General features: G+C 43.1%; 1 protein-coding gene across 1 annotated transcript in view; it reads right to left on the reverse strand.

Annotated features, from left to right (window-relative positions):
* The window catches only part of SNX4 (sorting nexin 4), a 34,786-nt gene extending 15,472 nt beyond the window's left edge, over positions 1-19,314 (reverse strand). The window contains 7 exon segments of the mRNA XM_065637898.1: positions 2,417-2,472; positions 6,355-6,402; positions 7,524-7,673; positions 7,750-7,888; positions 17,714-17,829; positions 18,824-18,949; positions 18,951-19,314. Of these exon segments, the coding sequence (XP_065493970.1) occupies positions 2,417-2,472; positions 6,355-6,402; positions 7,524-7,673; positions 7,750-7,888; positions 17,714-17,829; positions 18,824-18,949; positions 18,951-18,998 (683 nt within the window). The 5' untranslated portion in view covers positions 18,999-19,314.
* Positions 19,315-27,040: the final 7,726 nt, after the last annotated feature.

Raw genomic sequence — 27,040 nt, forward strand, 5'->3', positions numbered from 1 at the left:
ACCAATTCTGCAACATTACCTGTCTAAATATTTAATTGAGCTGTTTAATTGTCTTCAGACAAATGAAGAACCGATCACGTCACATTTCTGTAGGAACACCACTAGGTTTCTTCTCAAAAATATCTTTTATGGTAACAGCAAAGAAAAGGTTATTTACAGGAGACAGTATTTCATCAGTTATCTACTTTGTGCATTTTGCTCAGCAGAACTCCTCCCTACACGAGGCAGGGCAGCACCATTGCCCTGTTTTGTGAAGGAAGGTATCAATACTACAAGAAGAGAACAGTTTACTAAAGAACAAGCCACTTGACAACCAACCAGACAAAAAACAAAACAAAACCAAACAAACAAAAAAACCCAAACAAAAGCTACTCTTAGTTTAAATTCTGGATTTAGTGTCTTCTAAAGAAACTTTTCACCAAGAGGAAAGCTACTGGTCTGATTACAGCACAGAAAGAGAACAAGAGGATGGGTGCCATGAGGCTGAATTAGAGAGGACTGCAGTAGTTACAAGTTTACCTCTAAGTATCAGAATATCACATTTTTATCACCACAAAATTCCATCATTAATTGCTTCCCACAGGAGGAGGTTTAGTTTCCAGTCTATATTGGAATATTGGCAGCATCATTTCAGCTGTTTAAAGCCCCTCACATTGCTCTAAGCTGAAGGATGCAGCTCCACAGCACTGCAAGGCAATCTGGACAGGGAGCTGCAGCTGTTCTTCACCTGAACCCTTCCTGGTCCAGCAACTTGAAAGCCTACACTCCCCACAGTGGTCACATCTCTGGTTTCACCAAGGTGAGCTTGCTGAACACATTTGCCAGCGAGTCATGCAAGCACCAAAGGTAACTGGGGGGTAAGGTGTCAGATTCCGGGCAGCTCAAGCATTAAGTGTGCTGGACAGAGCAGGGCACTATTCTGCCTGTTAGAGCTGCACACGCCATACTAAATGCTAATTAAAAAAAATAAAAATGAAAAAACCCCAAACAGTTACACTCATCAGTTATTTATTAAACAACTTGTATCCAAAAGTTCAATTTGGAAGCTATGTAGCTGGCAGAATACAATAGAAAGCATGTGCCAGATCTTTCCAGTGCTGTGAAGTCTCTACTGAAAGACAGATACTTGGGGACTGGTTTGGTTACAAGCCCTTCCTCATGTTTTCCTTCTATTAACTCTTTTCCTGCTTTTTACCAAGCCACTTCTCACAACAGCTTTGCTTTCCAAAACATTAAGTTAACTCAAAAGATAACAGTATGTTCCTCACCTCAGCTTTAATCAGTCTTGCCCACCTATGCCTACAGGCAGACTACTAAATCTCCCTGCCATGAAAGCAGAAAAGGCTTAAATCCGAGCTACAGATGAAGATTGAGGACGAAGCATTCAAACAAGGGACCAATTTCACCTGTAGCTACTGAGAGAATTGCTGTCTTTTGATATCATTGGTGACTGTTTTCTATTAAACCCCAGCTAAAAGCTTCCTTGCTGCCACAGAAGGCTGCGAACACAAATAAAAAAAGAGGGAGTGCACCAATTCACAGATAGGAGGTACAGAAAGGTATGTACCCTCTCGCATCCTTAATACAATACCCATAGACGCTAGAGAAGTACAAAGGGAGCAGGCAAGAGAAAGCAGTCAGGCACGTGGTCAGTCACTCCCTAAACAGCATCTCCTATTGCCACTGTGGGACAGCAGACAAACCCCGAAGGGCATTTCATACAGGTCTCTATGGCTTATCATTGGCAAACTGCAACATCTCTTCACCCTCTTCCTGCACACTGATGTTTCTAACTATCACAGAAGTAGAAACTTTAATTTTACCCTTCTCACATCACCTAGGGTGTGATGAATGTCCCACTACATACCCTGACAATTCTGACCAGTTTTTTGATCCAGCTGGTTGCTCTAGTGCCTGTTCAGAGCTTCCTAAACTGCAACAGAGCTGAACTGACCTCCAGGCTTCCAAAAGCATCTGTGAAGAGTGGCACCTTGAAGAGAACTCTGAACTGCAATACCAGGGTGCATCATCCAGAATTGCACACTTGTCGATTTTGGGAAGACGTACTATCAATCTGTACTCTGTTCACGCTTGCAAAGATTTCTTTACAAACAAATATTAAGAGGTTCTTCTTCAGAGTCTGTTTTCATTTAACCCTTCCTTTTAATCCAGCTAAAATGGAAGACTCATTTTGCATAAAGCTATGGCATTTTTCTGAATGTTTCCTGCTCCTAGGCACAGGATTTATCAAACCTTTTCACACTACCTCCTTATTTGGCTTCTGCTAAGATTTGAAGTGCAGAAAGACAATTTTTCTTTTCTGAATTTATTCTAAGAACATAGAATATTCTGTCATCTGAAGTTACAGTTTTAAGTGAAAAAGGGAAAAGGCGGGAAGAAGGATGTGGAATCTTACTTGTCTGGGTTTTTCACTCTGAATGTTGCATTAAGAGCTTTTAATCTGGAATCTGCCTGAAAAAAGGGGAAAAAAAACACTTTGTTAATTTAATGCAATTAAATTTCAGTGACAAAAAAAGAAATATCAGCCTTCTGGCAGTACCATTGGAAAAAAAGCCCTGCCTTCCTGGCACATTTAAGCCTTCAAGCATCGAACAAGTAGCTGCCCTGAGTGTCAGGGGTTTTTTTTTATTATTAAAAAGTAAAAAAAACCTGAATAAACTATTTTTGTGAACTAGGATGTAAACAGTATCAACTAAGATTAAGCTGGTATAATCCAAATCCCACAAAAATAGTCCTTTCCTAAAAACATTACACAAATCGCGGAGTTAAGATACACAACCCTACGTTATTTTTAGATAAAGCAATTAGGTAACATAAGACCATATGGACAATATTTTATATTTTTCAAACCAAAATAACACTAGTGGCAGAGTGACCTCTATATGCTCTTTATTACCAGGAACAGTTCCCCAGTGAAATCATGATCTTATATGTGGTGTTCTCTTTATTTTATGACTTGCTTTACAGAAAATATGTAATTTGTATATCAGAATAGAGCCATTTTTTATGCAGTGTTCTTCTCTATAACCGGGCATACATAAATCTCTAAAGTTCAATACCTAATTAAAAAGGTAATGGTTACTTTTTGAGATGTTGGTTTACCAATGACTGCAACAGCAGTTTGGAACCTCTGTAAGGAGGTGGGGTGGTTTTCGGTTTAAATGAACATTAAACTGCCCAATGGGTATTGAGTCTTAATAAGACACCAACACACATCCCAGCCTCACCCACAGAGGACTCATACCACCACAACTTTTAATTTCTGTATGGCATTTCCCCCACAGCTCACTCAGGGCTCACCTATACTACATGAAAACTCCAACCTCAGGAAAATGGCTGGAGTTTACTTTTGATGAAAACATCCCTCTTCTCAGGGAAAGAAAAATAAACACATCTTGTGGGGTGCATAGATTTCCTGCAGTGTTCTCATTGAGCCAGACCGTGCCACAACTGCCGGCAGCCAGTTACTTCAGCCATATTTGTTAGTGCTGGTGTATGACACAGGAATATTTTGTGCGCTGTTACAGCCAACTCTGAGCCTGAAGAGCTATTTTGAATTTGACACTGAAGGAAACACAGCGTTTTCCCAAACTAAGACCAGAGCCCTTCCTTTAGGACCCTTGCAATAATTTCTGCAGATGAGACGGGCACAGTCTGAGACTGTTTCACCTCCCACTGCATTGGGGCTGAGCAGAAGATCCTATATTTGAATATCACTGCAAGTTCCTTTCACCTCCATATCTGGAGGACACTTAGGAAAGCATTTAAGTTGACAGAAAAACAGCTTTTTTCTTGCAACTAGGATGAGCGGTACTGATGGAAATCTTGCTAACTTTAGCTGTCCTCCGATCACTAAACCACCAACAAGAAACAATCCATGAACCCAATGTAAGTGAATGAAACCTGCAAGACTAGGACTGACTGATATTGGAAGAAAGCAGGTTCATCGGCACTGCCACATGCAGAGCTCCTTGAAGAACATTTTGCAAAGGGAAGACAAAGGCACCATGGGGAAGAGCATCCAGGACAGCACAAGGAACTGAAAACACTGCAGTAACCCCAAGTCCCAGCCTTTAGGATTATTCAGAGTGCTCCATGGGTTTGTATGACCTCGGACCTCCGCTGCTACAGCCCAACGAGCCATTACACAAGCCAGAGAGATTTCAGGTCGTGCAGACACACCTACATGTACTCCTCACACATTTCTCACAGTACAAACACTACCTGGGTACACTAACGTTAAATCAGAGTCCTTCCCTCTAAGTAGCTATTTCACAAAATACTGTACTTATATTCAAACAGCAGGCACCAAAGCCATTTGAGTTTGTTGGGACAGCACGCACATTCAAGAGGTTACACTTGAAAAGGATCACTTCCTACGTTACATTTCCAGGGCAAGCTTTTGCCTTTTGTTACAGACACACATAATGCTCTGAAGGAAGAGTTCAGCAGTACACGAGCGCTCTCAGGCAGGAACCAAGATCCTGCCAATGCTCAACCATCTAAGTAGGGTTATTTCCTTCTTGCCATTAACAGCACAGTAACTCCCACACACCACTTTTGAGCATTTGCACCAGAATGACACTGTTGGAAAAATACCTGTCCAGTCTTAAACTTGATTTAAGGCTAATACATACAAACATTTTAGAGACGAACTCTCCATCAAATGAGGTACAGCCAAGGAGTTTTCAGGCAGCTAATTCCTGCTATGATCTTATAATCATTTAAGTAGACTAAAGATGGGAATTTTCTCCTTCCTAAACAAAGGGTTAAAATCCCAAGCAAACAAACCCCTTAAAGAATAAAATTAAGTGCTGAAGGCAGAAGGAAGGAAAGGCATGATTTAATGATACAGTTGGCAGAGTAAACAAAGTCTCCAACATCAACATTCAACTATAACATGCTACACTGCATTAATGCCTAATTTAAAGTTTAGTTAGCTGGGTTCAAACCCTTTGGGACAAAAGACACATCCTGCTTTAATGCATTAGCAGCAGAGAAAGCAGTAGCATGTAAACCAGCGGTCTGGTTCTAGTCTAAAACATGTAGTGAACAGGGGTTTGTCCTCCAATGTAGTGCTAAATAACCTCCAATCTTGAGGGGTTTATACTTCAGATGTTGAATAAAGGGAAGATGCCCTTTCCCAGGCTTTTACGAAAAGTTATTTTTCTTTACTAAGGAAACAGGAGCTGTTGAAAGGAAACTATACATGTGATCAAACCTAAAAGGAAAACAGGACTTGCTCATCTCTCATTTAACCTACTATATGGTTTCAGGTAGGCAAATATTCTCAGCACCCTGCTGTGAGTTTTATTTTATGCACATGCCACTGTGTGCACTCCCGAACATACCCTGCCAGTAAAAACCTTCTGAACTCTTACAGTGTAAGTCAAAATAAAGATGTGTTGACTAGGAAAACACAGCTTGAGAGCTTTACATTTTCTATATTATGAATACTAGCAATATGCAAGCCCTACCATGATGGACGAGAATTATTGCCAACTTAAGTTACCAACACTAAGTGTCAGTATCAAAGTCCCTTGAACATTGAGGATAATAAGACCAGCAATTTTCTTTAGCTCTCACTATTCAAAATAATTCTTCATAATCCACCTAGTTTTCAGTTGTGATTTTATGAGTTGACCACATTACAATGAAACAAAAGCTCAGTATTTGTCCCCAGTATTCTTCTCCAGACACAGCCCAGCAATCTGTCAGCTTCCTACAGGTTCTTGCCCTGTACAGACATACAACCTTTGATTTATTCCTGCAAGTGTTCCATCAGTTTACCCAGCCGCAAACCCACTGATGTCAATACAAGACACATTCTGTCAAACAATTAAGGGGCACCAAATCCAACTGTCTTAGTCCCTTTCAGCAACTTATCCTTGGAGAGAAGTCCTACAATTCAGACACCTTTGCTTGCCTTTTTTTTTTTTGACACCTTGCACCTCTTACCAGGCTAAATTGGGCATCTATCTTTAAAACAATGCTAAAATAAATTGACAACATACAAAAGCACTGCTATGGGCTCAAGTTCATTAGTCTTAAAGCTTATAAGGATCACAATTCTACATTACTGCCAGAATTACACAAGGTTGAGCACCAAACATAGGCACATATTAACAAGCCTCCTAGAGAACTTCACAACTGAAGTCTTCCCTATTACATGCTAAGAACACCACTGGTTTTTTGTAGTTACAAGTATACATAAAGCAATGCCTCTAACCCATTCTAACAGCAAACAGCCCTTCATAAAAAATAGCCTAAAACATGTTTGCTGGAGTACTTCTGTGTCCCAGCAGTCATGAGACAAACAATTACAGTAATTACCTTTAACTGAAATCCAGTCTCATTCACCATTTCTTTCCATCCACCTTCCTAAAAACACAGGAAAAGAACATTCAGTAAGAGTTACTTAAGAGTGCCACAGCTTCTGCAAGCCCCTGTATCAGTCCCTACATCACAAGAGCTTCTCCAGTAAGCCTGGTTTCTGCCTCAGCTACAATCCCCATGACTTTTCAAGAATCTGGGTTAAAAATAAAATGTCGTTATGTTGTGCTTGCATACAAACCTCCGCCCAAAAAACTGTCTCTGCACTACTCAATTACCTCGTTCTATCACCTGGGGGAAGGAGCCACACAGCTTTGTCTGAAGAAGGAGCTCAGCTCTTTAGAAATAAGGGTAACAACCATCTATTGCCTATTAGATCAGCACCAGCTCCAAGGACCTCTGCAGGCTGAGGTAGAGAGCACACAGAAAACATACAGGTGGCAGCTGTTCACAGTGCACATGCAGTCACCTCGCTCATGTGTAGTTGGCTGTCCACCATTTCCAGTTCCCATACACCGGTTCACCTACATGCTATACTGTGTGGCAGTAAACATACCTCCCGAGGCCACTACTTGGGAATCTCTCAAAGCACAGGAAAAAAAAAAAGAGACATCCAACATCTCCTGAAGTTCTAAACCACAGAGTGCAATACTTCAGCTGACAATTGGATCGCAACTTTCGTGACAACATACTGTAGTGGTTTTGGACCACGACACATACAAATGGATCACGAGTCAAACCACAAAGCTAAAGAAACCACGGATATCCAAAAAGCGAATTGGAAGCCAGTGCTGTCCCTGCAGCCAGCAGTACAGCATGGTAACTATTATATTTCAGCTTTAGTCCTAGGGAAGCTTTCCTAACCAATACACATGAAGTTCCCAATATGCTGTTCCAAAGAGGTGGAAATTCTCTCTTTGGAACCTTAGAACTAGACTGCAAAAATGCCATAAGGTACATCAGAAGCCCAGTTGTACAACTGCAGTGGGCTGTTAAAGAGTCTTCAGATAGACAAGTCCTGTCCACCTCAAGTTCACTCACGCTGTCTATCCTTCTTCTAGACACAGAAGAAGCTGTGGGTCAATGGCAGGGAAGAAGAGCAAAAGAACATTATCTTCAATAAGTAATTGCAAATGAATGTATTTAGAAAGCACAACACTTTACTATACCTGTGTTAAAAATGAATAAAAGATTTTGTCTTGGCAAAGAACAGGATGTGAAGCCACACGTAACAAGAAGTTTTCCAAACCAATTCTTCTTCTTTCCACAAAGTCTGGATCCATATTATCTGCTGATAGCTTATGCCAAACAAAGTCAGCCTATTTAAACAGAAGAGTGTTAATAGTAAATAAATAGCAAATAAGACAAAGCAAGCTGCAGCCTCAGCTTCCTTACCCTTTTTTCTGGCAAAGGGGGAACAACAATATGTGGATAGGTGACCGACAAATAATTCCTCAGTAACTCAAATTCACTGTAACGTCGCCACAGGGAGTCCACTGGGGCACACTGTCCCTCGCTCTGGGGCTCAACAGCTCTGAAACATGAAACAGCAAATTCAAGCATTAGTAAGCTATCAACTCCTTCCTCATACCATCAGTACAATTATAGCAAAGGTCCTAAAAGTAGTTACCCAGTAATGATTACTCCATAACTTGCCTATAATCTAAAGTAACCTTAATTAATTTCACACCCATATATTCATTTAAAAAATATTTCTGATTTCTGCCAGATAGCATGCATTTTTTTTTTTAGTAGCAAAGGCAAAGTCAACACATTTTCATCACACCACAAACAAACAGGTAGGTCACGGTCAAGTAAAGAGCCACACAAGTGACTTAGCTCACATCACTACAGAATTAGACATATTTCTCTTGGAACAGTGTCAGGCTTCAAGCCAGCAGAATTTCTTAAGCAGCTGAAGGATAGAGTATTACAAGAAGGAATTTACTATTCAATGGGAAAAGTCTTCACTTCAGAGGATAAAAATTGTCTTGTCTGCAACAGCTGAATAGTTAAAAATCTACACTTTAATATTTAGAAATTTTAAAGGATATTTTCACAAATTTCAAAGCATCTCCAGTTTTCTGGGTTCAAAGTGATATCTTTATATAGTTAAGGACTACGGACATAGTTTAACAAACTAGCTAAAGATAGAGTAAGCAGGTACAAAACTAATGCATCTGAAAAAAATGTTGAAAACTTAAAGCCAACATCACCAAGCAAGGTGATCTCTCAGCCTCTCCCTGAACATCAGATACTCCAAGCTCATCATCACATCACCTTCATGGCCCTTCACTGGACTTGCTTCACTATGGCCACTTGTACTGGGGAGCCCAGAACTACAAGTACTTACTCATATGATACTCAGAATAGAGTACTAAATTATTTCTTCCAGCAGAAACCAGGCTATGCAGTTCTTGAGTTCATAAGAACTTCCTGGAGCAAAGTTTTAAAAACATGTAAATAGCACACTTTTTTTAAGCTATTCTTAACCTTCAAGGTTGGGTTTCTAATGACCTTACCGAAAAAACAAACAATCCCACTCCAAGGCAGCCCCAATTATTCCATACAGTTAAATAAAACATAAGAAGCCTTTGTCATCCATTTCTGAACTCTTGTTTAAAAGCATGGTTACATCTTGAGGTTAAAGTAATTTAATACAGAATTATGCAAAAGGAATTTTTTAAATGAGTAAGGCCAAGCATTTTCTGTTTATCTATCCTTGCCTTGTGGAAAGGACATTTATTCCAGGTGACTTAATCTGTAGGAAAAAGAAATTCACAAGGAGGAAGAAGAAAGGATTTATTCATAAGCATTCAACACAAACTGCTGCAGATTAAAACTGTTTGAGACTGACTTAAGAAAAAAAGGTGAGCACACTGCTGACAGCCACTAAATTATACTGCCAACATCCCATAGAATTCTCCCCTTTTAAGAGTATTTCAACTCAAAGTTGCAACTTGCAAACACAGAGTTTTGAAGAGGGTAAACTCAGCTTAGCACTGTAATGACAAGCTGTGCAGCATTCCTCCCTACACAAACACTATACAATTTAAACATTTCAAGAACACCTCAGCTAAAAGCAGGTATCTAGTGTTTGTACTATTGCTGAGTTGGAGGTAAATTTAAATAGATAAAGAATTAAGCTACTATGCCCTGGAAGTTCAGTTGTTTTGTTGAAAGCTGAAGGCACAAACCTCACTTTCCTAGAAGAGAAACTCCGAGCAGAGTTTGGTAAACCATCTGGCCCCTGAAGATGCTCACATGAAAGTACTTCATAATTAGGGACCCTTTTACTCTCCAGCCTCAGCAGCTATCAACCAGCTGCACTGACTTACACCACAGGGCTCAAGAGCACTACTTCTGCACAGGTTATTATCAAGATTGCCACCATCAATACATCAGATTATGTGGGCACTGTCTGAGAACATACTGCACATGCAAACATTAATAGGGAGACAAGAAACAGAGGGGCCAGGACTGCCCTGAGAACCCAGCCACATCCCAGAAGAACCCATCTGTGATGCAGATACAGATGTTGCTGCTCCAGCAGGAAGACACCAGAGACTCATGTGGAGCCAGGCAGGCACGCTGCACAGAGCGAGGCAGACTGCGGCCAACCTTGCTCTAAAGGCAGCAAGATTATAGATCTACATCTCAGACCTAGAACACGGAGTTCTCCATAATATAATGCATGTTCTATCAGACAAAGAGAAGAAAAAAAAAACACAACCTGGAGGATGCACTTGGTCCATTGCTATTAAATGTCTGTCACACCAGCACTTAATCACTTCCTGACCACAGCAAATGCAACCCTGGGACTGGCTCAGGAGTCGTGTTTAACTAGTTCTTCCTTCCAGTTTTCATTTTTCTGTAATAGGAGAGTTTCATTATTCATCTTTTTTAAAATTTAACTGAAGTTTAAGACTGACTGCATCACCTCATAACTAGAGGCAGGCTGGGTGTGCACACATCACTGACAGGTTATGGCAGCCTAACACATTTCAGGCAGACAGTAAAGTTACAGAGGCTTAAGAACTTACCACTAAAGGTAAACTGCAAGAAGAACGTTTACCTTTATTTTTTAAATATCATTCGTATTTTTCTTGTCAATATGAGCCCCTAAGGAAGAGTACTGCTAGCCACAATTATTTTTCTTCTCCACTTATTCTGTGGGCTTACACTGACACTGGCAACTTCAAACCTAAAGTTTTCCACCTCCTGAACACAAAGTAATTAGAAAAGTTCCTTTACCTGTTCCATTTCACCACAGTGTATACTTAAGTGCTGTCTTTTGCCTCTAACCCAATCCATTCCCAATCCAGCTCAAGTCTGATCTTATATTTATCACTTTCTGAATAATCCATAATATCAACAAGGTCAGTACAGGGAAGAATGAAAAGTTTATCTTTCAAGGAAGTTTCTGGTCCAGACATTCCTACTCTGTTTTCAAGTGCAATTCAGTAGAAATATAACTTCACAAGATGTTAGAAAAGAATTATCCCGAATGTTGGTAGTTCGCATTTGTGAGTGGCCTTAATATGGCACCAACATATCAAACACAATTGCAGTAATACACATTAGCGGTATAAAGTTAGGTAGCTTGTCTTCTGCAGTTGATCCACCTTAACTCATCCTGCTCTGGCTTGCCATTCCTCCACATACACATTTTCGCCAAGTCAGATTTATCATGTAAAAGTTAATCTGCATTTTTCTTAGAACTCCCAATTCCTGCATTTAAGAGAGTCACATTATTTAATAAGTTTCAACAGTTTTAACACCGTAAGTGTGAGAAAACTGAAGAATAGTGCTCTGCTATAAACTAACAGGAGAAAAATTATGAAATCAAGAATGTCTTTAGAAATGTAAAAGTGGCTTCAAAGATTCAAGTCTGTTTGGGGAACTACATATACTCCACTTCCACAGTACGGATTACAGGTTAGAAGAGGATGCACTTACATTTCCTATTCCTATCCTATAAATAGCAAAGGGAGGGAAATACACCAATAGAATCATCACATATTTTAATAGTGTAGTGGTTCATTTATGGTTTGTAAGGGTTCAGGTCAACACACCATCAGTAAGCTGCCATTGTAAGAGATCACAGCCTTCTGACAAGAGAACATTCCCTTGTAAATTATGCTCTTAAAGCTTCATGACTGTTTTGCAGAGTTAATTATAAACTAGAAGCAGCAAAGACCATGTGAAGCCTTTACTGTGCAAAAAAAAAAAAATCTCAACATGACTGCTATATCAGCTTTGTATTTGTCAGAATTAACAAGGGCACATGGGTTATTTAAAAAATTTTTTAAACCCACAATAATTGGAATACTAACATCTCAGTCCACACACACAACTATCAAGCAGAAAATTAAACAGGAACCAAAAATTTTTAAAATATCTAGGAGGGTGCATTTCAGCAGGGAAGGACCACAGCTTTATAGAGAAGCCAAGTACTACGTCAGGACAAACCACCACTACCCCACAACAGAGATGCAGGTACCCTGTTACTTCAAGTTTTGTGTCCACAAGGGTCCTCAAGAACTCAAGGAGGAAGAAGCAACTGCCAGAGCAGATCATGCTGCTCACCACATCTTCCCTCCTCACACTCAAACTAAAGAAGTTTACTAGATCTCAAGCCCACTGTCAATTTATTCTGACAAAATAGACTTCCCTAAGTCTAAGTTAATCAAGCTTTACAACCTTCATGAGGGACACACGAGCCTCACATTATACCCTGAAGAAAAAGGTTAAATTACTACCAGAGAACCTTGAAGGTCAAACCTGCCTGCATAGTTTCTTCTTTAACTAGGCAGTATCTGATGCAACTTCCTCAACGTAGTCTGTGTTAAGCAGCCTGGTGTTATTTCTCTTCTCAGATCATAGTTACTTCCTTTATTCTAACACGCATTTATTCTCGCTGTCTTAGAAGTGAGAATGCTGCTTTTTCTGGTTGTAGTTGTTGCTTTTATCTTTATATAACACAGTTCTCTCTTTGGGTGAAAAGCAGTTAAGAGACAACAGGTAAAGCAAGCAAATGTGACAGCAAAACAGGTAGACAGACACTTACCCAGAGAAATGTCTGGATGTTTTTCTTTGCCCAACATCCTCTTGCAAAAAGCTACACCATAACAGTTAGGCCTCAGCAAGAACCTGCCACCACACTGTCCTGTCTCTGCAGGACAGACGGACATCCCTGCTGCCTCTGCCACCAGCAGCATGCACTCCAACAGTCTTGGTTGGGGTTTTGTGTGGTTTGCTTGTTTCATTTTTGTTTTGTCTGTGTTTTGGGGTTTTGCTTGTTTGTTTTTTTCTCTCCAACACGCTGTGAAATGTCAGTTTAGCAACTTTTAGCTACTGGAGGGGGAATATAGCATTTCAGGAGGGCAGCTGAGTAGCTCCCAACAAAGAAACAATGACTTCTAGTCAACCCATTTTAATAAATTTAAAACATATTTTGAAGTTAATACTAATTTAAGATCCCCTTTCCACCCAGGCTTTGATAAAGTAAAAGCAGCCAGATTCTGCTCTCTAGAGAGAACAAAGCTGCGGTGGGAAAGTGCTGTACAGCCCTCAGTTACATGCCTGTGTCCACACCACTGCCTTTCAAACGAGCTAATAAGTGTTTGAAACTGCATGGATGGATTTGGGATAGGCAAGTAAGATGAGAGAAATAATTTTTTTAATCACACCAAAAATATCTCCACCTGGTTACATATGAGACCATAAAATATCACCAATTACAAGAGCATTTCTCCCTAGGAACCCCGTTCCAGAAAGGAAGTAGAAATCCACAAAGGTACTCATTACACTTAATACCTTCATTACCATCTAATTTTTTAGACCACATTATGAACTCCACCATTAAATGCAAGTACTGCAGACCAGTTTCAATTAAGATTATAATCACTTGTTGACATTCAGTCAAACTTCTCAATTTGTTTTGGTTTTAAAAACACAATATAATACTTGTACAGTCTTCAGGCAGGAAAACCATATGTTTCCCCTCCAAGAACAGTTTTAACAATGCACGTTATTCATTGAATGAACCAACCTGCCCGAAAAAAAATTAAAAGACAAAATTGAAACCTTCAGCTTTTGCGTTCATAACTGATGTTATCATAAGCGATTGGAAGATTACATTACTGCAGAAGTCACATTCATTTGCTTTAATTCAAAGTGCCAATGTGAGAACTTCAGTCCATCTAATTAACCTTTTCCCATTTCCCATTTAAAACTAATTATCTTAAACAAGCCATTAAACAATTCTGAATGAAATAAAAAAGAGGAACGGCTGCAAAATATTAAATCAGACAAGGAGGAAATACATCAGTTATTTCCTTGTAAAAGCAATCACCTCTTCAGTTGTAGAAGCAGTAACTTTGCTTTCAGCCTTTGACCTTCCAGTGTACGAGAAGTGACACTTCAGTCCCCTACAGCAGACAAGGTTCACTCTCTGTAGAGGAAAAACACTGCAGAGGGCTCGGCAACTTTTTCCATTAGCTATTTAGAAATGGTCTCTGTATTTAGGCCTCTAAACAGAGAGAAGAGCAATCATTACAGATCAACTACAGACTTTGTAAACCACCAAAAGTTACCTAGCAAGCTGTATCGCAAAGATGCAGTTCTCTTGTCAGAAGATTTTCACAGCCAGGTGGGTTTTGTTTGGTTGCTTAGTTGGTTTTGGCAGTGTTTTGTTTGGTTGGTTTTTTTATACTGTCACCTAAACAGTTTGCTCTATTTAACTAAATTATACCTCCACTAGGCAGGTTAATGATTCATAGTATCAATTAAGTATAAAGCAGCAGTAAATTTTCATTCCTCCATCTTCTTTCATCTCTTGACTCTGCCGTTTAAAGCTCATGCTGAATTCAGACTTTCTTCCTTTTTACCTAATACCTCCTTCGGAGGGAAAAGACAAGTCTTCCTGACCCTCAGTGACCAAAATCTGCATTTTTTTGTTTTATCAGAAGACCGCAGACCTCTATGAGTATTCATTGTGTGCCTGGGCTCTTCGCTGAGGCCGACGGGGAACAGGAGACTTTGGGAAAGTAACTTAAAACAGAACAAAACAAAAACTCCTGAAGATCTGTGGTGCAGCACTGCTACGACTGAACTGGCTACTCATTTATAACAGAAGTTCATTTCTCTCACAGAAACTGCCATTAGAAGTCCACTTTGGATGCACAATCCAACATCTTATGGGAGAAGTAGGTATCACTCATGTCACAAGTTAACTGATGGAAAACTTTCCAAATACTGAAAGCAGAAATATAATTAGTAACTTCCGCAGCCATACTGTGGGAGTAACAAGCAAATATAGTGAGCCACCTTGTCAAATTACATCAAAAGGAAAAAAAAAGTAGTAGAGCTGGAAACCAGGGATCCTGCTATTAAGTAGTCAGCTACCAGGTTGCACAAAGTTGTGTTACTTTTTCCTAAAGCCACATTAACAAAAAACCAAAACAAAACAAAAAAGAAACAAACAAAAAACCAACACACAACAACAATTACCAAAACCACACAAACACAAAAACCTCTAGTCATCAAGTTTCATGACCAGGAGGACCAGGCCAGAGACCTGAAAGTCAGCAAGGAGGGAAACAAAGTTAACTAAATAGCTAAATGGAAGTGTCCTACTACTACAGAAGAAATTGTTTACTTTGAAGGAGAACAGGAAAAAAGGCATCCCTGTATGTACTATGATTAAAAGTCCATCAACACAGAGCACTTAGAGGTGCTCTGCACTCTGGTCAATTTTCAGCTTTGTCCTGGAAAACAAAGAGCACAAGACCAGCAGTCAAAGTCTGGGTTTTATGCTGCCTCCGTTCCTGAAGTTCCATGCAGACTCTGGTATAAGAGACAAAATTTCTAAAAAGCAAGCAAATCTGAATTTAAGTGAGGTCCTGGATATTTTCGATTTCCCTTATAGAAAGCAAGTGATATGCCGAGTACCTACATCTCATGAAGGAATATTTAGTTACGCATTTTAAGGATTTGTATTTGCCTTACTGCCATTGCCCACAAAGAGGTGGAAGTGTTCATCTGTTTGCACAGGAAGAACATAAAAACTAAAGTTATTTTTAAATAACTGTTTCACAGCTTCCATTAAACTATACAAACTGACTTCAAGACTAATTGAACGGAAATGGCTCACCACGAAAATCTACTTAGCTAATGCAGAAAGGTGTAAACCAAGAATAAAGGAGATGCTTTCAGGAAGCACGACCCTTGGAATTTGCTGAGGCTCTGCAGTCTACAGCAGCAGAGTTTGTTTTGTCTCAAAAAAGAGATCTATGTGGAGGTGTAATATCACTTAAAAAAACCCAAAACACACAAAAGTCACATGAAAACGTGAGAGTAGTTATTCACCTTTTGAAAAGAAAAAGGAACAAACACCATCACTTTCATTTTGAAAACAGTTTCATCGGCACTAGTGAAATTAACGTGTTAAAAGTTTAGGTGCTCAGCTCCTGTTCTGCAACAAATGTACAGGGGTTGTAATTGCATCCATCTTGTGTCCCTTATTCACCCAGATGCATGCAATTCCTCAATTCAAATTGAAATTAAATCCTAGATAGCAGTAACAGCGGAACCCCAGTTCACATAAACGTAATACAACTATTATTAAGTGGTCTTCTTTTTATAGTACTATAAACTGAGTTTTATTCTTCTGCTACAAAATATCCTATTACCCACAGACAAATTACTGTGAAGCCCACCTACAGCTACAGGCTCAGCAGGAAGCACATTTAATAGCCAGCAATTATATTTATGCAAGAAATTTTGCCTTCTCAGCAAAAGGAATAGAGAACCTATTTTATTAGAGATGTGACAAACCCACATTTTCAATAGTTCTGTGACAAACATATAATTGGCCTTGGTATTTGCTGACCACAGAATAAATCTTAATGAAAGAAAGCAATCTGGGCAGCAAAATACAGGTTTGCCACCAAAAGAACCACTGGGAAAGACCAGCAGGAGTGAGTCTAAAGTAACATAAGGATGACTGGGAAAGGAGATGCTGCAGGCAGTGTGTTCCAGAGCTGTGTAAAGATGCCCCCAGAGTACACTTCACACCACAGTTAGACACCAGTTATTCTGATTTTCTTCTCTTTTCCTTCAGAAATATAATGAAAAGAAAAACATTACTTATGTGAGAATATGTGATCTTTAATACCAATGCACTGCAGAAGTATTTTTTAAACATCTGAGCAACTGCCAAAGAGCTACAATATTTGAAAAATATCATGTATGCCATGTATGTCTATTTTGGATTTTATTCTGAAAGCTTAGCAAAATATAGTAAATGTATTCCAGGAGGTCTGCAGTTAGCATGACTGGTGTGTCCCTTCAGCAGTTAAACAAGTTAAGAAGCCTTTTAACTAGTAACTACAAGACTTACATGATAATATTACAATTTGAACCCTTTGCCTTTGCAAAATGCAACTGCTTTGTTTCAGAAGGTTTTATCTGTACAGCAGATCACTCCTGAGGCAAGGCCCAAAGGTTAAAACTGTTAATATAAAGAAGAGAGAGACAAAACTCCTAATAAAATCTGATTTTGAAATTCTTGCTTCAGCTGAGTAACATGATCCTGCATAATAGGAGTCATCTGTGGCTGTTTGGGAAGTAACTATAAGTTAAAAGAGATTTTAAAGCTTTGTTCACTACACAATACTTAAAGTTGCAAGCTGTCTTTGTGATAAAAGGAGTGTTTATTTGTATTTTTGATCTTACTAACACGAGAAGATTGAAAGCAGTAAGTTCTCCAGTGAAAGTTTAAGCTAGTATGAAGGAAGGAAACAGTTAATTAATCCTAACCCTCAGAGCATCTATAAGGAGTATGTGGTGATCAGATCAAGCCAATCAATTCAAACACTACTGGAGCACTAAATTTTGACCACATGACATAAGTCATGAGCCTTCCTTTATTTTCTTGTGATCCCAAACAAGCCTAACCATTACTTTAGACCATAATGCACAACCTCTCTCACATACAACCTCATACATATGTATACAAATGTATGCAAACCATATCTAAGAAATAACCATGTCTAAGAAATAACCAAGCAGTTCCTGACACCGTATTAAAGCAGCATCTTTCAAGCACACGTTTTTTCCACCTAGCTCCAAATGAAAAGTTACAGTATAGAGTTACACAACACCAGCATTAATACTGGAGATCAGATGCCAAGTTTTCATGGGAAAAGTTCCTCTGGAGTAGGCTGATAATCACGTAACAAATCATAAACAAACTAAATCTTCTCATCAACTGTACTTTAATATTTTTGGGGGAAGGAGAGAGAGCCGGTTTAGAATGGCACTTCCACACACTCAGTGAGCTCTCATCACCTACCTCGTCTCAATGAGGTAAGCAGTGTATGTTTCCTGCATGTTCATGGCATTCCTCCCAGTCCGTTTTTCAGCTTCTGAAACAGTGATTTCCATTTTTTTTGCCAAACAGTCTTCCATCTTTTTAGAGGAGGAAAATAAAGATCCATGTAACATTAGCCACACAAGGCAAAGGCTACTAACCCTGCCTCCCCTTCTCTCACAGCACATTTGTTCAAATAAGACAGGTCTCTACAGGATAAAGGCTTTGGCAGGGCTTCGTTTTATACGCATGTTCTGCATCACATTTGCAAATGAAAACAGAAAGCCTGCTTTTGGAGAAAAAAAAAAAAAAAAAAATCAAAGCCGACAAATAGATAACTTTGGATATCAAAAGTCATCATGACCCGGGAAGACAGAGAACGAAGTGATATTTTTCTGTACAGGTAACAAAGTAACCTTTTTTAAAAACAAACCAACTCCTGCACTTTCTACCCAAACACTTCCCAACTACCGGTGAATTCCTCCTCGGGACACCTGGGACGCACGTAACCACCTCTCCCCTTTCACAGGAAACAGAATACATCCGGACTGAGATGTTTTTCTTTTAATCTCTCGGAGGAGGATCGTTATCTTTCACACACTGGCAGGCAGAAGTCGGTCAGGACCGCACGCCCACCCTGGAAAGGCAGAGAGAGCTCCAGGAACCTCCAGCTGAATTCAGCAGGGAGGGGGATCTACTTGTGAAACTGGGGGAAGGGGGCAAAAAGCCTGAGAAATAAAAATAACAACAGGGCACAAGGGACGCGGGCAGACGGCACAAATATCCCTCTAACAGCAGCCGGAAAGGGACTGGAAGGAGGAGAATCCCACTGCTCAGAGGGACGGGGTGCACAGCTCGGCCCCGGGCACGCAGTGTGAGAGTTCATCCCACCTGCAGCCCCTTCCCGCTACCGCCCGGCCCCGGCCCCTGCGCGCGGGCCGAGCCCCGCACCCCTCCCCGGGCCAGCGGCGCGGCGGCCGGACAGCGCGCTCAGGAAAGCCCGGTGCTCGGCCCGGGCGGAGTAGGCCGCGCAGAGGCCGGCGGCCCGCGCGAAGGACGCCGCCCCGCCGCCGCCTCCCCCCGCACCCTCACCGTGGCCGCCGCGGCTACGGGCTGCTCCGGAGGCGGGAGGCCACTGCAGGGCGCGGCGCCGTCCTCCTCCGGGCGGCTATCGCTGGGCTCGGCCTCGGCGCTCTCCATGGCTATAAGGCGCTCGGCCGCCTTCCTCCGCGCAGGCGCTGAGGCCGGCTGCGGCGGGCAAACTCATCGCAGGTCCTAGAGAGAGCGGCCGGCGGGGGTTGTGCCCGCCCGGGGGGTGTGTGTGCCCGCCCGGGGGGTGCGTGTGTGCCCGCCGGGGGGTGTGTGTGCTCGCCCGGGGGTGCGTGTGTGCCCGCCGGGGGTGCGTGTGTGCCCGCCCGGGGGTGTGTGTGCCCGCCCGGGGGGTGCGTGTGCGCCCGCCCGGGGGGTGTGTGTGCCCGCCGGGGGTGTGTGTGCCCGCCCGGGGGTGTGTGTGCCCGCCGGGGGTGTGTGTGCCCGCCCGGGGGTGCGTGTGCCCGCCCGGGGGGTGTGTGCGCCCGCCCGGGGGTGTGTGTGTGCCCGCCCGGGGGGTGCGTGTGCCTGCCCGGGGGGTGTGTGTGCCCGCCGGGGGTGCGTGTGCCCGCCCGGGGGGTGTGTGTGCCCGCCCGGGGGTGTGTGTGCCCGCCGGGGGTGTGTGTGCCCGCCCGGGGTGTGTGTGCCCGCCCGGGGGGTGTGTGCGCCCGCCCGGGGGGTGTGTGCGCCCGCCCGGGGGTGTGTGTGTGCCCGCCCGGGGGGTGCGTGTGCCCGCCCGGGGGGTGCGTGTGCCCGCCCGGGGGGTGTGTGTGCCCGCCCGGGGGGTGCGTGTGCCCGCCCGGGGGTGTGTGTGCCCGCCCGGGGGGTGTGTGTGCCCGCCCGGGGGGTGTGTGTGCCCGCCCGGGGGTGTGTGTGCCCGCCGGGGGGTGTGTGTGCCCGCCCGGGGGGTGTGTGTGCCCGCCCGGGGGTGTGTGTGCCCGCCGGGTGTGTGTGTGCCCGCCGGGGGGTGTGTGTGCCCGCCCGGGGGTGCGTGTGCCCGCCCGGGGGTGTGTGTGCCCGCCCGGGGGGTGTGTGTGCCCGCCCGGGGGCCGGCGCTGAGGCGAGGCGAACCGCGCCGGCCCTCGGCCTTCCCTGGCCGATGCTCATCGGTTTCCTTGACCGAAGCCCTCTCGAGGCTGTTGGCGTCCTGCCCACCTTTCTGCCAAAAAAAGTGCCTCGTTATGTCCCCGGGGGGTGGGCACCTCTTCACGAACACGGGGGTGAAGGCACCTCTCGTTGTTAGAGGAGCCGGGCAGCGGGAGCTCCTGCCCAGGCGAGGAACAGACCTTCCGCCATCCCTTGGGTGCTGATCCTCACTTGAACACTTGTAAATGTTTATTTCTAAGACTTATTTTTGCTCTTGCTCCTCTCTTAGCTCTCAGGTCACTGAAGAGTTTCTGATGCTCCCATGCTGTGTCTTATTTTCCCTCCTTAGCAGGACAACTTGTCATTCTGCTTTACAGAGCCTCTCCCAGCAGCTATTAACTTTCCCGCTGGATGTTGTTGACATTAGGCGGCTCAGGTTATTTTTATTTTAAAGCCCACAAGTACGTTATTTCGCCGCTCTCACCCCTTTGCAGGCAGTGAAGGACTCGGTCGTGCTGTGTTCGCTTTTACGCACCGTCAGGCCCACCCTGCCTCCTCCACCGGCCCGCTCCCGGCCGCTGTGGGACACCCGGGGCCGTGTTCTCCTGCCCGCCATCTCCCCGGCTCACACCAAAGCGTGTCCCATCCCGCCACGCTTCCCCAGGGGGTACCCGAGGAGTTAAAGTTCCCCAGGTTCAGCTCTGAGGAAACCTCTGTTGGTTATTTTCCCTTGTATGCCAAGCATCACTTCGGACACTCGGGAGCAGACCCATCAGTTCTCTGGTTTATGTATCACATCACTCTCTTGAGAGTTCCCATTTTTGCACCAGATTCATGTCTTTTGATTCAGGGACTACATTTTTTATATTCTCATGTAGCTTTTTTTGCTTTTCCTGCCCTTTTGAAACCCAGGTTACAGGCCACTTTGGGGGATTAAAGAGTTGATATTATAGGTTTCTTTGCTTTGCTTTTGTTTCTGCTTTGAGTAGGAAATGGTTTTTCTAGTGTTGACCGGAGCTGTATTTGCATACATTTTTCATCCAAAAATTAATCTTTTTCTTTCAACAACAATTAAAATAAATCTCAAAATCCCTTTTGAAGACCCCATGAATTAATATTTGGCGTCTGGTTTCTATTCTGTTGTCTTCAATGTTTATTCAACTTTTTCCTCAGATTGTTTGAACTGATACCTCGATCCCTCCTTTCCCACCCCTCCACCACTGTAGCTGGATGGAGTTTCCCAAGGTTTTTCATAAAAGACTTTCCTAGAGCAAAAGTTTTTTACAAATATGTGAACTGTGATTTGTCCTTTGAATAGGACTGATTTAAGATTTGTTTTCTAAACCCAAAGTCCAGTTTAGATGTAAAGGCATGATTGCATGTTGCAAGGCAAAGTCTGTTTTCCATTAGGGTATGGTTTTCCTATGTTTACTCAAGATGTACATTACGATACATACCTTGTATCAATTACACTTGCATTTGCAGGATGTGCATACTGAAGTTTTTCTGATCCATATCAGTGATATAATGGAAGTATTTATGTGAAGCTCATATAGGATATCATACTTTGTACCAAATGTTTTTATTATAGAAAAAACATTATCAATAAAGTACAGTCATATTTTGCAGGTCTAACATTCAGTCATTTCAAAAGCTATTTTCAGCTTTGAATTTTCTTAACACTTCTAAGAGATGCAGACCAGAGTTAAAACACTATGTATGTACTTGGATAATGATAGAAGTGATAATGATAGATAGATTCATGGAACAATGCAGCTGGAGCTGAGAAGCCACCATCCACACCACATGTATTTTAGGGATTTTTTTAGGATGCTTCTGGCCTGCTGCTGGGGACTGACCACCCTTCATACCTTCTAGTTTAGCTGCTGCTGAAAAAAGTCCAGTGTGTGCCTGCCCTAGGACTGCCTCGCAGCACAAGCTAAAGTGAGATGGCCAGGAGTTTCCCTTTGAAAGCACATTCCTGATCCGTGGTCCAGGTTCCTGGATCCTATAATAATTTCACTACTAGTAATAATAATAGAATACAAAGATCATGAGTTAGGCTGTCAAACTGTTCATGCTTCCCTCTACAGGCTGATTCCTCCAGACCCAAAGGTTCTTGCTAACAGGGGGTGACTGGCAGCCCAAGTGATGCCAGCTTGTGCTTTTGGTCTTCTAAGGCTGATCCTCCCTGAAGACCCTGGCATCTGTTGCATCTGATGTCATTGGTAGGATGGATGGAGCAGAAAACAGTGCTTGCTGAGGTTCCGTAAGAAAACACAGTGGATGAAACAACGTCAAGGAACTGTCAGTAGAATGCATGAGTAGCTGCTTCAGCGTGGAATAGACCAACGGGCAAAACAGGGTCAAAAAGAAGAAATGGGAAATCCTCTGCTCATGTAAGTCTGGGCTCCTGATAGACATATTTCCATCATCTAAATGGCTGTGTGAAACGGCCATTAAGCAGGAGAAAAATCAACATTTTGTTAATTACTCAGGGAAAGAAAAACTCGTGGAAAGGTAAGTGGAGACTGGAAAAGAGACCTGGGTATCTTTCATGGGGAAAAGAAAGCACCCAGTCCCACTCCGACTGAAATTGGTTGTGAATGTTTCCACCCATTTCAGCAACAGCAGAACTGGATCCATGCATACAAACTAGAAAACCAAGACTAATCCACATTCTTGAAAGAATCTGTACAAGCACATCAATAGTATGAATGAAAGTTTACTGAAAGTGGCCTCAAAAGCAGCAAAAAGAGAGCAGTGAGAAAAACTCAGAACTTCGTAGGGAGAAAGCAAGAAGATTCGGGACAGAACTGAACAGGGGGAAAAATACTCCCTCAATAACACTGTAAAAGGTAGAGATGAGCAAATTATAATAGACCTTTACTTAATCTTGATGCAGCTTTGGTCAAGGAACCTGTTGCACACAGTAGTTAGAAGTTAGGCCAGTGTTTCTGGACGACAGAAAGACGCCAATAAAAGTCTGGCATCAATTAGAAAATGCCTTTATCCTGTGTGGCTACCAAAACAAGCATTAGCTGAGATGCAGAAACATGGAGAAGTTGACAGGGCTAAGGAGAAGTGGTCGTGGCGATGCAGACAAGGCCACCTGCGCCCACGGGAGCTGTAGCTGTGTCCCTCAGGATGCATTGCTGGCTTTGATTGCACTTGTTGTGCTATCTGGCCATCAAAGGTCATCACACCATCACTGGGATAAACTGCTGCAAGAGAACGGAAAATGCCAAAGGTCAAGTCATGATATTTTCCCTCAGGTGATAGCAGGGAGCACAAACCACACCACCATGTACATGAGCTCAAACACCAGAACACTGTGAAACTGTGACAGCGAGAAGGTAACGAGAGCTTTTCCCAGAGAGCGATGGGCACCTTCAGTGTCCACTAGGCCGTATCCAAATCCCGACATCACTACTGATATCAACAGGTTAAAAGGAACGAAGCAGATGCAACAGATAATAATCCAGTCCTGTAATGTGCAGGCAATCCAGATGGCCAAGGGAACATCTTCTGATGCAGAAGTGAACCCCACACCTTTTGCTGTGGTCAGTCATTTGAAACCAAATGCCCCTGCTGTGTTCTCTGCAGTCTGTGGGGCACAGAAGAGGCCCATGGAAGCTCAGGAGCTTTGGCCCTTGTGTTAGCACTGTCTGGGACATGGCTACATGGTTCCCTTATTCTCCTTCTCTCTCTTCATGTCCCCTGTAACATGAAGGTCATTTTGCCCCCGGGAAGAATAAGAGGTTTGGCTCACCTAGGTCTGGCACATGTCCATCGTGATGTTACCCTGCACAAGAGTGTTTGGTGCTTATGTTGGGAGCTTCAAATCTCTTGATTGATTGCAGAGCCTTGCCTCTCAGAGTGGAAACCCAGGCTGTTTGAAACCTTCTCTGAAATATATGCTATATTGTTTCAGGTGGCCAATGTTTTATTTTATTTCTCTAGCAAACATCTTCCAGCTCCTAAACGAGAACTTGGGGAAAACTGCTCCTACAATGCAACTTAAGAATCACCCTGCGGAGACCTTCCGTTCCTCAGCCTAAATCCAGCCTTCAGTGTGTCTTGAGTTATGAGCTTGTCCAGATCACTAATAGAGGAGCAGGAGAATTTACACCAAAAGGCATAAACAAGCCAACAATAAAAATAACCATTTATCTCTTCTTCCTCCCCAGTGCCTTAGTCCAAAGGTCACTGTGTTCTCTTGTGGAAGCAAAGCTGTATAATGTGAGTTTAGACACTCCAGGCTAAATCCCAGAGTTCTTACTTTTCCCCAAGTAACTGTGGTGGATTTTTAGTTTCCATTCTTCCTTGGATAAGGTCTGAGAAATAAGCAGGGTTTCCAGAACAGAGCTGTTGTTAGAGAAAAGCCCAGGTCAGTGGGGCACATGCTGCCTGGCTCTCTGCTCAACCCGGGGTCACTCACGCTATAGCATTAGGAAAGGAACAAGCCCTAAGCCTCACACTCTTCCTATTTTGCAAATGAGGCTTGCAGTAGCCTCAGCTCAGTGGACCAAAAATGCACATTATGGGAGGATACATCTAGCTCTGTGCAATCTCACATGTGGCAAGGGCTGAGCAGACAGTTTCCCCCAGTGCAGAAAGCAGCCTGCAGAGCCCAGAGGCCGTGGAAGCAAACCCTCGCCCATGTCACCATGACACCATGTTTTACCCATCAGCAGGTCTAACACCATCTAGAAATAAGTACAGCTGTTTAGGAAGAGCGGGATGAACATCGCTCCCCCAAAGCTGCCCCTTGCAGAGCTTCCTGTACAAACTCAACTGCCTTGTAAAGATGCCATCGCATGGAACAACTACTGCCATTCCTCTCATTTCAGTGAGCTCTGGCCCAAAATCTCTCCCTAAGATTATTCTACGGACAGGATGAAGCATTTTACAGGGCTTGATTTGGCCCAGAAGTTGTTTGGGATTGCCTGGGCTTTTGGAAAACGCACCTCCTGTGTCTCGGGGTGCCTGGCTGCAGGGACGTTGTGCAGGCTTCCTGCTGCTTTCCCAGGTCCTGCCGCTAAAACAACAATATCCCTTGCCTCCCTTGCACTTTCAAATCATACAGCGTGTTTTGTCAATGTCCACCATTGTTTAAAGCCCCTCTGGGCTCCTGCTGGGGACATTATTTCTCTCCGAGTTTTGCTAGGCAGCGGGGGATTCTTCCTGATTTTAAAGAGAGCTCCCATAGATCATGAATAATCTGTGACGTTCCTAACGGGAGCCTTATCCAGCTGCCTTGTAACACACGGAAGGGCTCACGTCTGCAAATCCAACCGGCAGCCTGAGGGATCTGCGGGCATCTTGAAGTGCTCTGGATCAGAAAGAGGAGAGCTGGCAGGTCACCCAAGATAGCACTGCGCGCTCAGCAGTTTCAATACGCTGATTGGAAAATAATGTCTTTCTGAAAGCTTGCTAAACATTTGCTTGTCCTTAGTCTGAAAAGGCCATACTTCAGCCGTTGTAACTCAGGCCAACCCGTCTCTTCTAGATTAGTACTGCACAGCACATAGAAAGATGGCCGGTTTGATGTGAAGACAGCCAAGGGAGGGAGAGCAATGTTGCATCTCTCCTTAGACTCAAGCCGATGTTCTCCAGGGCTGTGAGCAAAAGGCAGCTCCCTGGGTCAGGCAAGTTTCTAGACTCGTTCTTCCAGATGGATGTTCTCTGTGCACCCCAGGTGCTGTCTTCCCTCAGTGCATCCACATAGCTTTCTGCTCTGTTATCCCAGGGACATGTGGCCATCTCTCTACGGAGGACAGGCCAAGCTGGCCGGAATCTGGGTGTCCTGAAGCAAGCGGGAGCAGACCAAGCAGCTCTCTGCAGAGGCATGCTGGTGTAGCCACGGTGTTAGGAGAGACGCTTCGTATGTATCAGCTGTGTCTGTACCTCATCTAGCACCTCACCTTGCTCCTTTTTAAATACAGAAGGGAAAAGAGATGTCATTATTTAACTCCATAACAGGATGATTTATGTAGTTTACAAAACAAGCAGGTGCGGTTTATTGGAAAGATTCCTACAAAGAAAGGATCTTCAAGTCCAGTGGGGCAAAACACTCACAAGTAATGATCACACATACACATAAGCATATGCAGGTACACCACGTACCCACCACATACTGATTAATGAAGTAAAAGATTAATTGTAAAATAAGTAAATAAAAGTTGGAGACTCATTGTATTAGAATGCTGCGTATGCATTAAAAAGTGATAGGTGTATTTATCAATAGCTATAAAAAAATTAGCCTTACCTTAGGGCAGGCATTTTGGCTGCAAAAAACTCAATAACGTCGTCTCTTTCTCCGCCACACTTGATTACATTGATCATTATTTTAATACATTCTGAAGGGTTGGGGTAGATCACAGGACAAGAATCTGAGGATTTTGCTCCTCCTTTTGCAACTGATTGATTAACAACCAAGGTAAGTCAGATTTCTGCTATGTTTCACAGTTTCCCTTTTGTAAGTGGGGATAATATTTCTTACAAGTTTTTGTAAAGCAGTTTGAGATCTTGGGGAGAAAGCAGCTATTTAAATGCTCTATGTTATTATTTTAGGCCCTGATTCAGGAAAACATATAAGTATATGTTTAAAACCTGCTGCTTTAATGGGTCAAAAGCGCCTACTTTAGGCTAAGTTCATATTGATGTGGTCATTTTGAAAAAGCTGCCCTAAACTTTCCAATTATCCCTATTAAATATATAGCCCACTGAAGCTTACTTAAAAGATAGGCTTAATTTCTAAAAGTGGGGGGGAAAATAGCAAATTAATGGCAGCTCAGCATATTGAAGTGTTACCTTCCATGTTTTATTCAGATGAAAGAGGCATGCAGGAGCACCCGTGCCTTTCTGATTAGATGCATGCAGTAGACATTAGGTCCCCTTCAAAGATCCTTGGACCGTACGGAGCAGCTCCGTGTTGTCATAGGGGAAAAAAAAAAAAGAAAATCAAACTCTTTTTCTTGGAGCCAGGCTTCTTCCCTCTGGCTCCCCCCTCCCATATTTGTATATATTATTTCGAGAGGAGGGTCAGGCTTGGTTTGTTCATAAACTGCAGTTCCTGGGCGGACCCCACACACAGCTGGGCTTTAGCAGCTGGATCCGCCTTCCCGGCAA

Source organism: Caloenas nicobarica, chromosome 6 (assembly GCF_036013445.1).
Source record: "Caloenas nicobarica isolate bCalNic1 chromosome 6, bCalNic1.hap1, whole genome shotgun sequence".
NCBI lineage: Eukaryota > Metazoa > Chordata > Aves > Columbiformes > Columbidae > Caloenas > Caloenas nicobarica.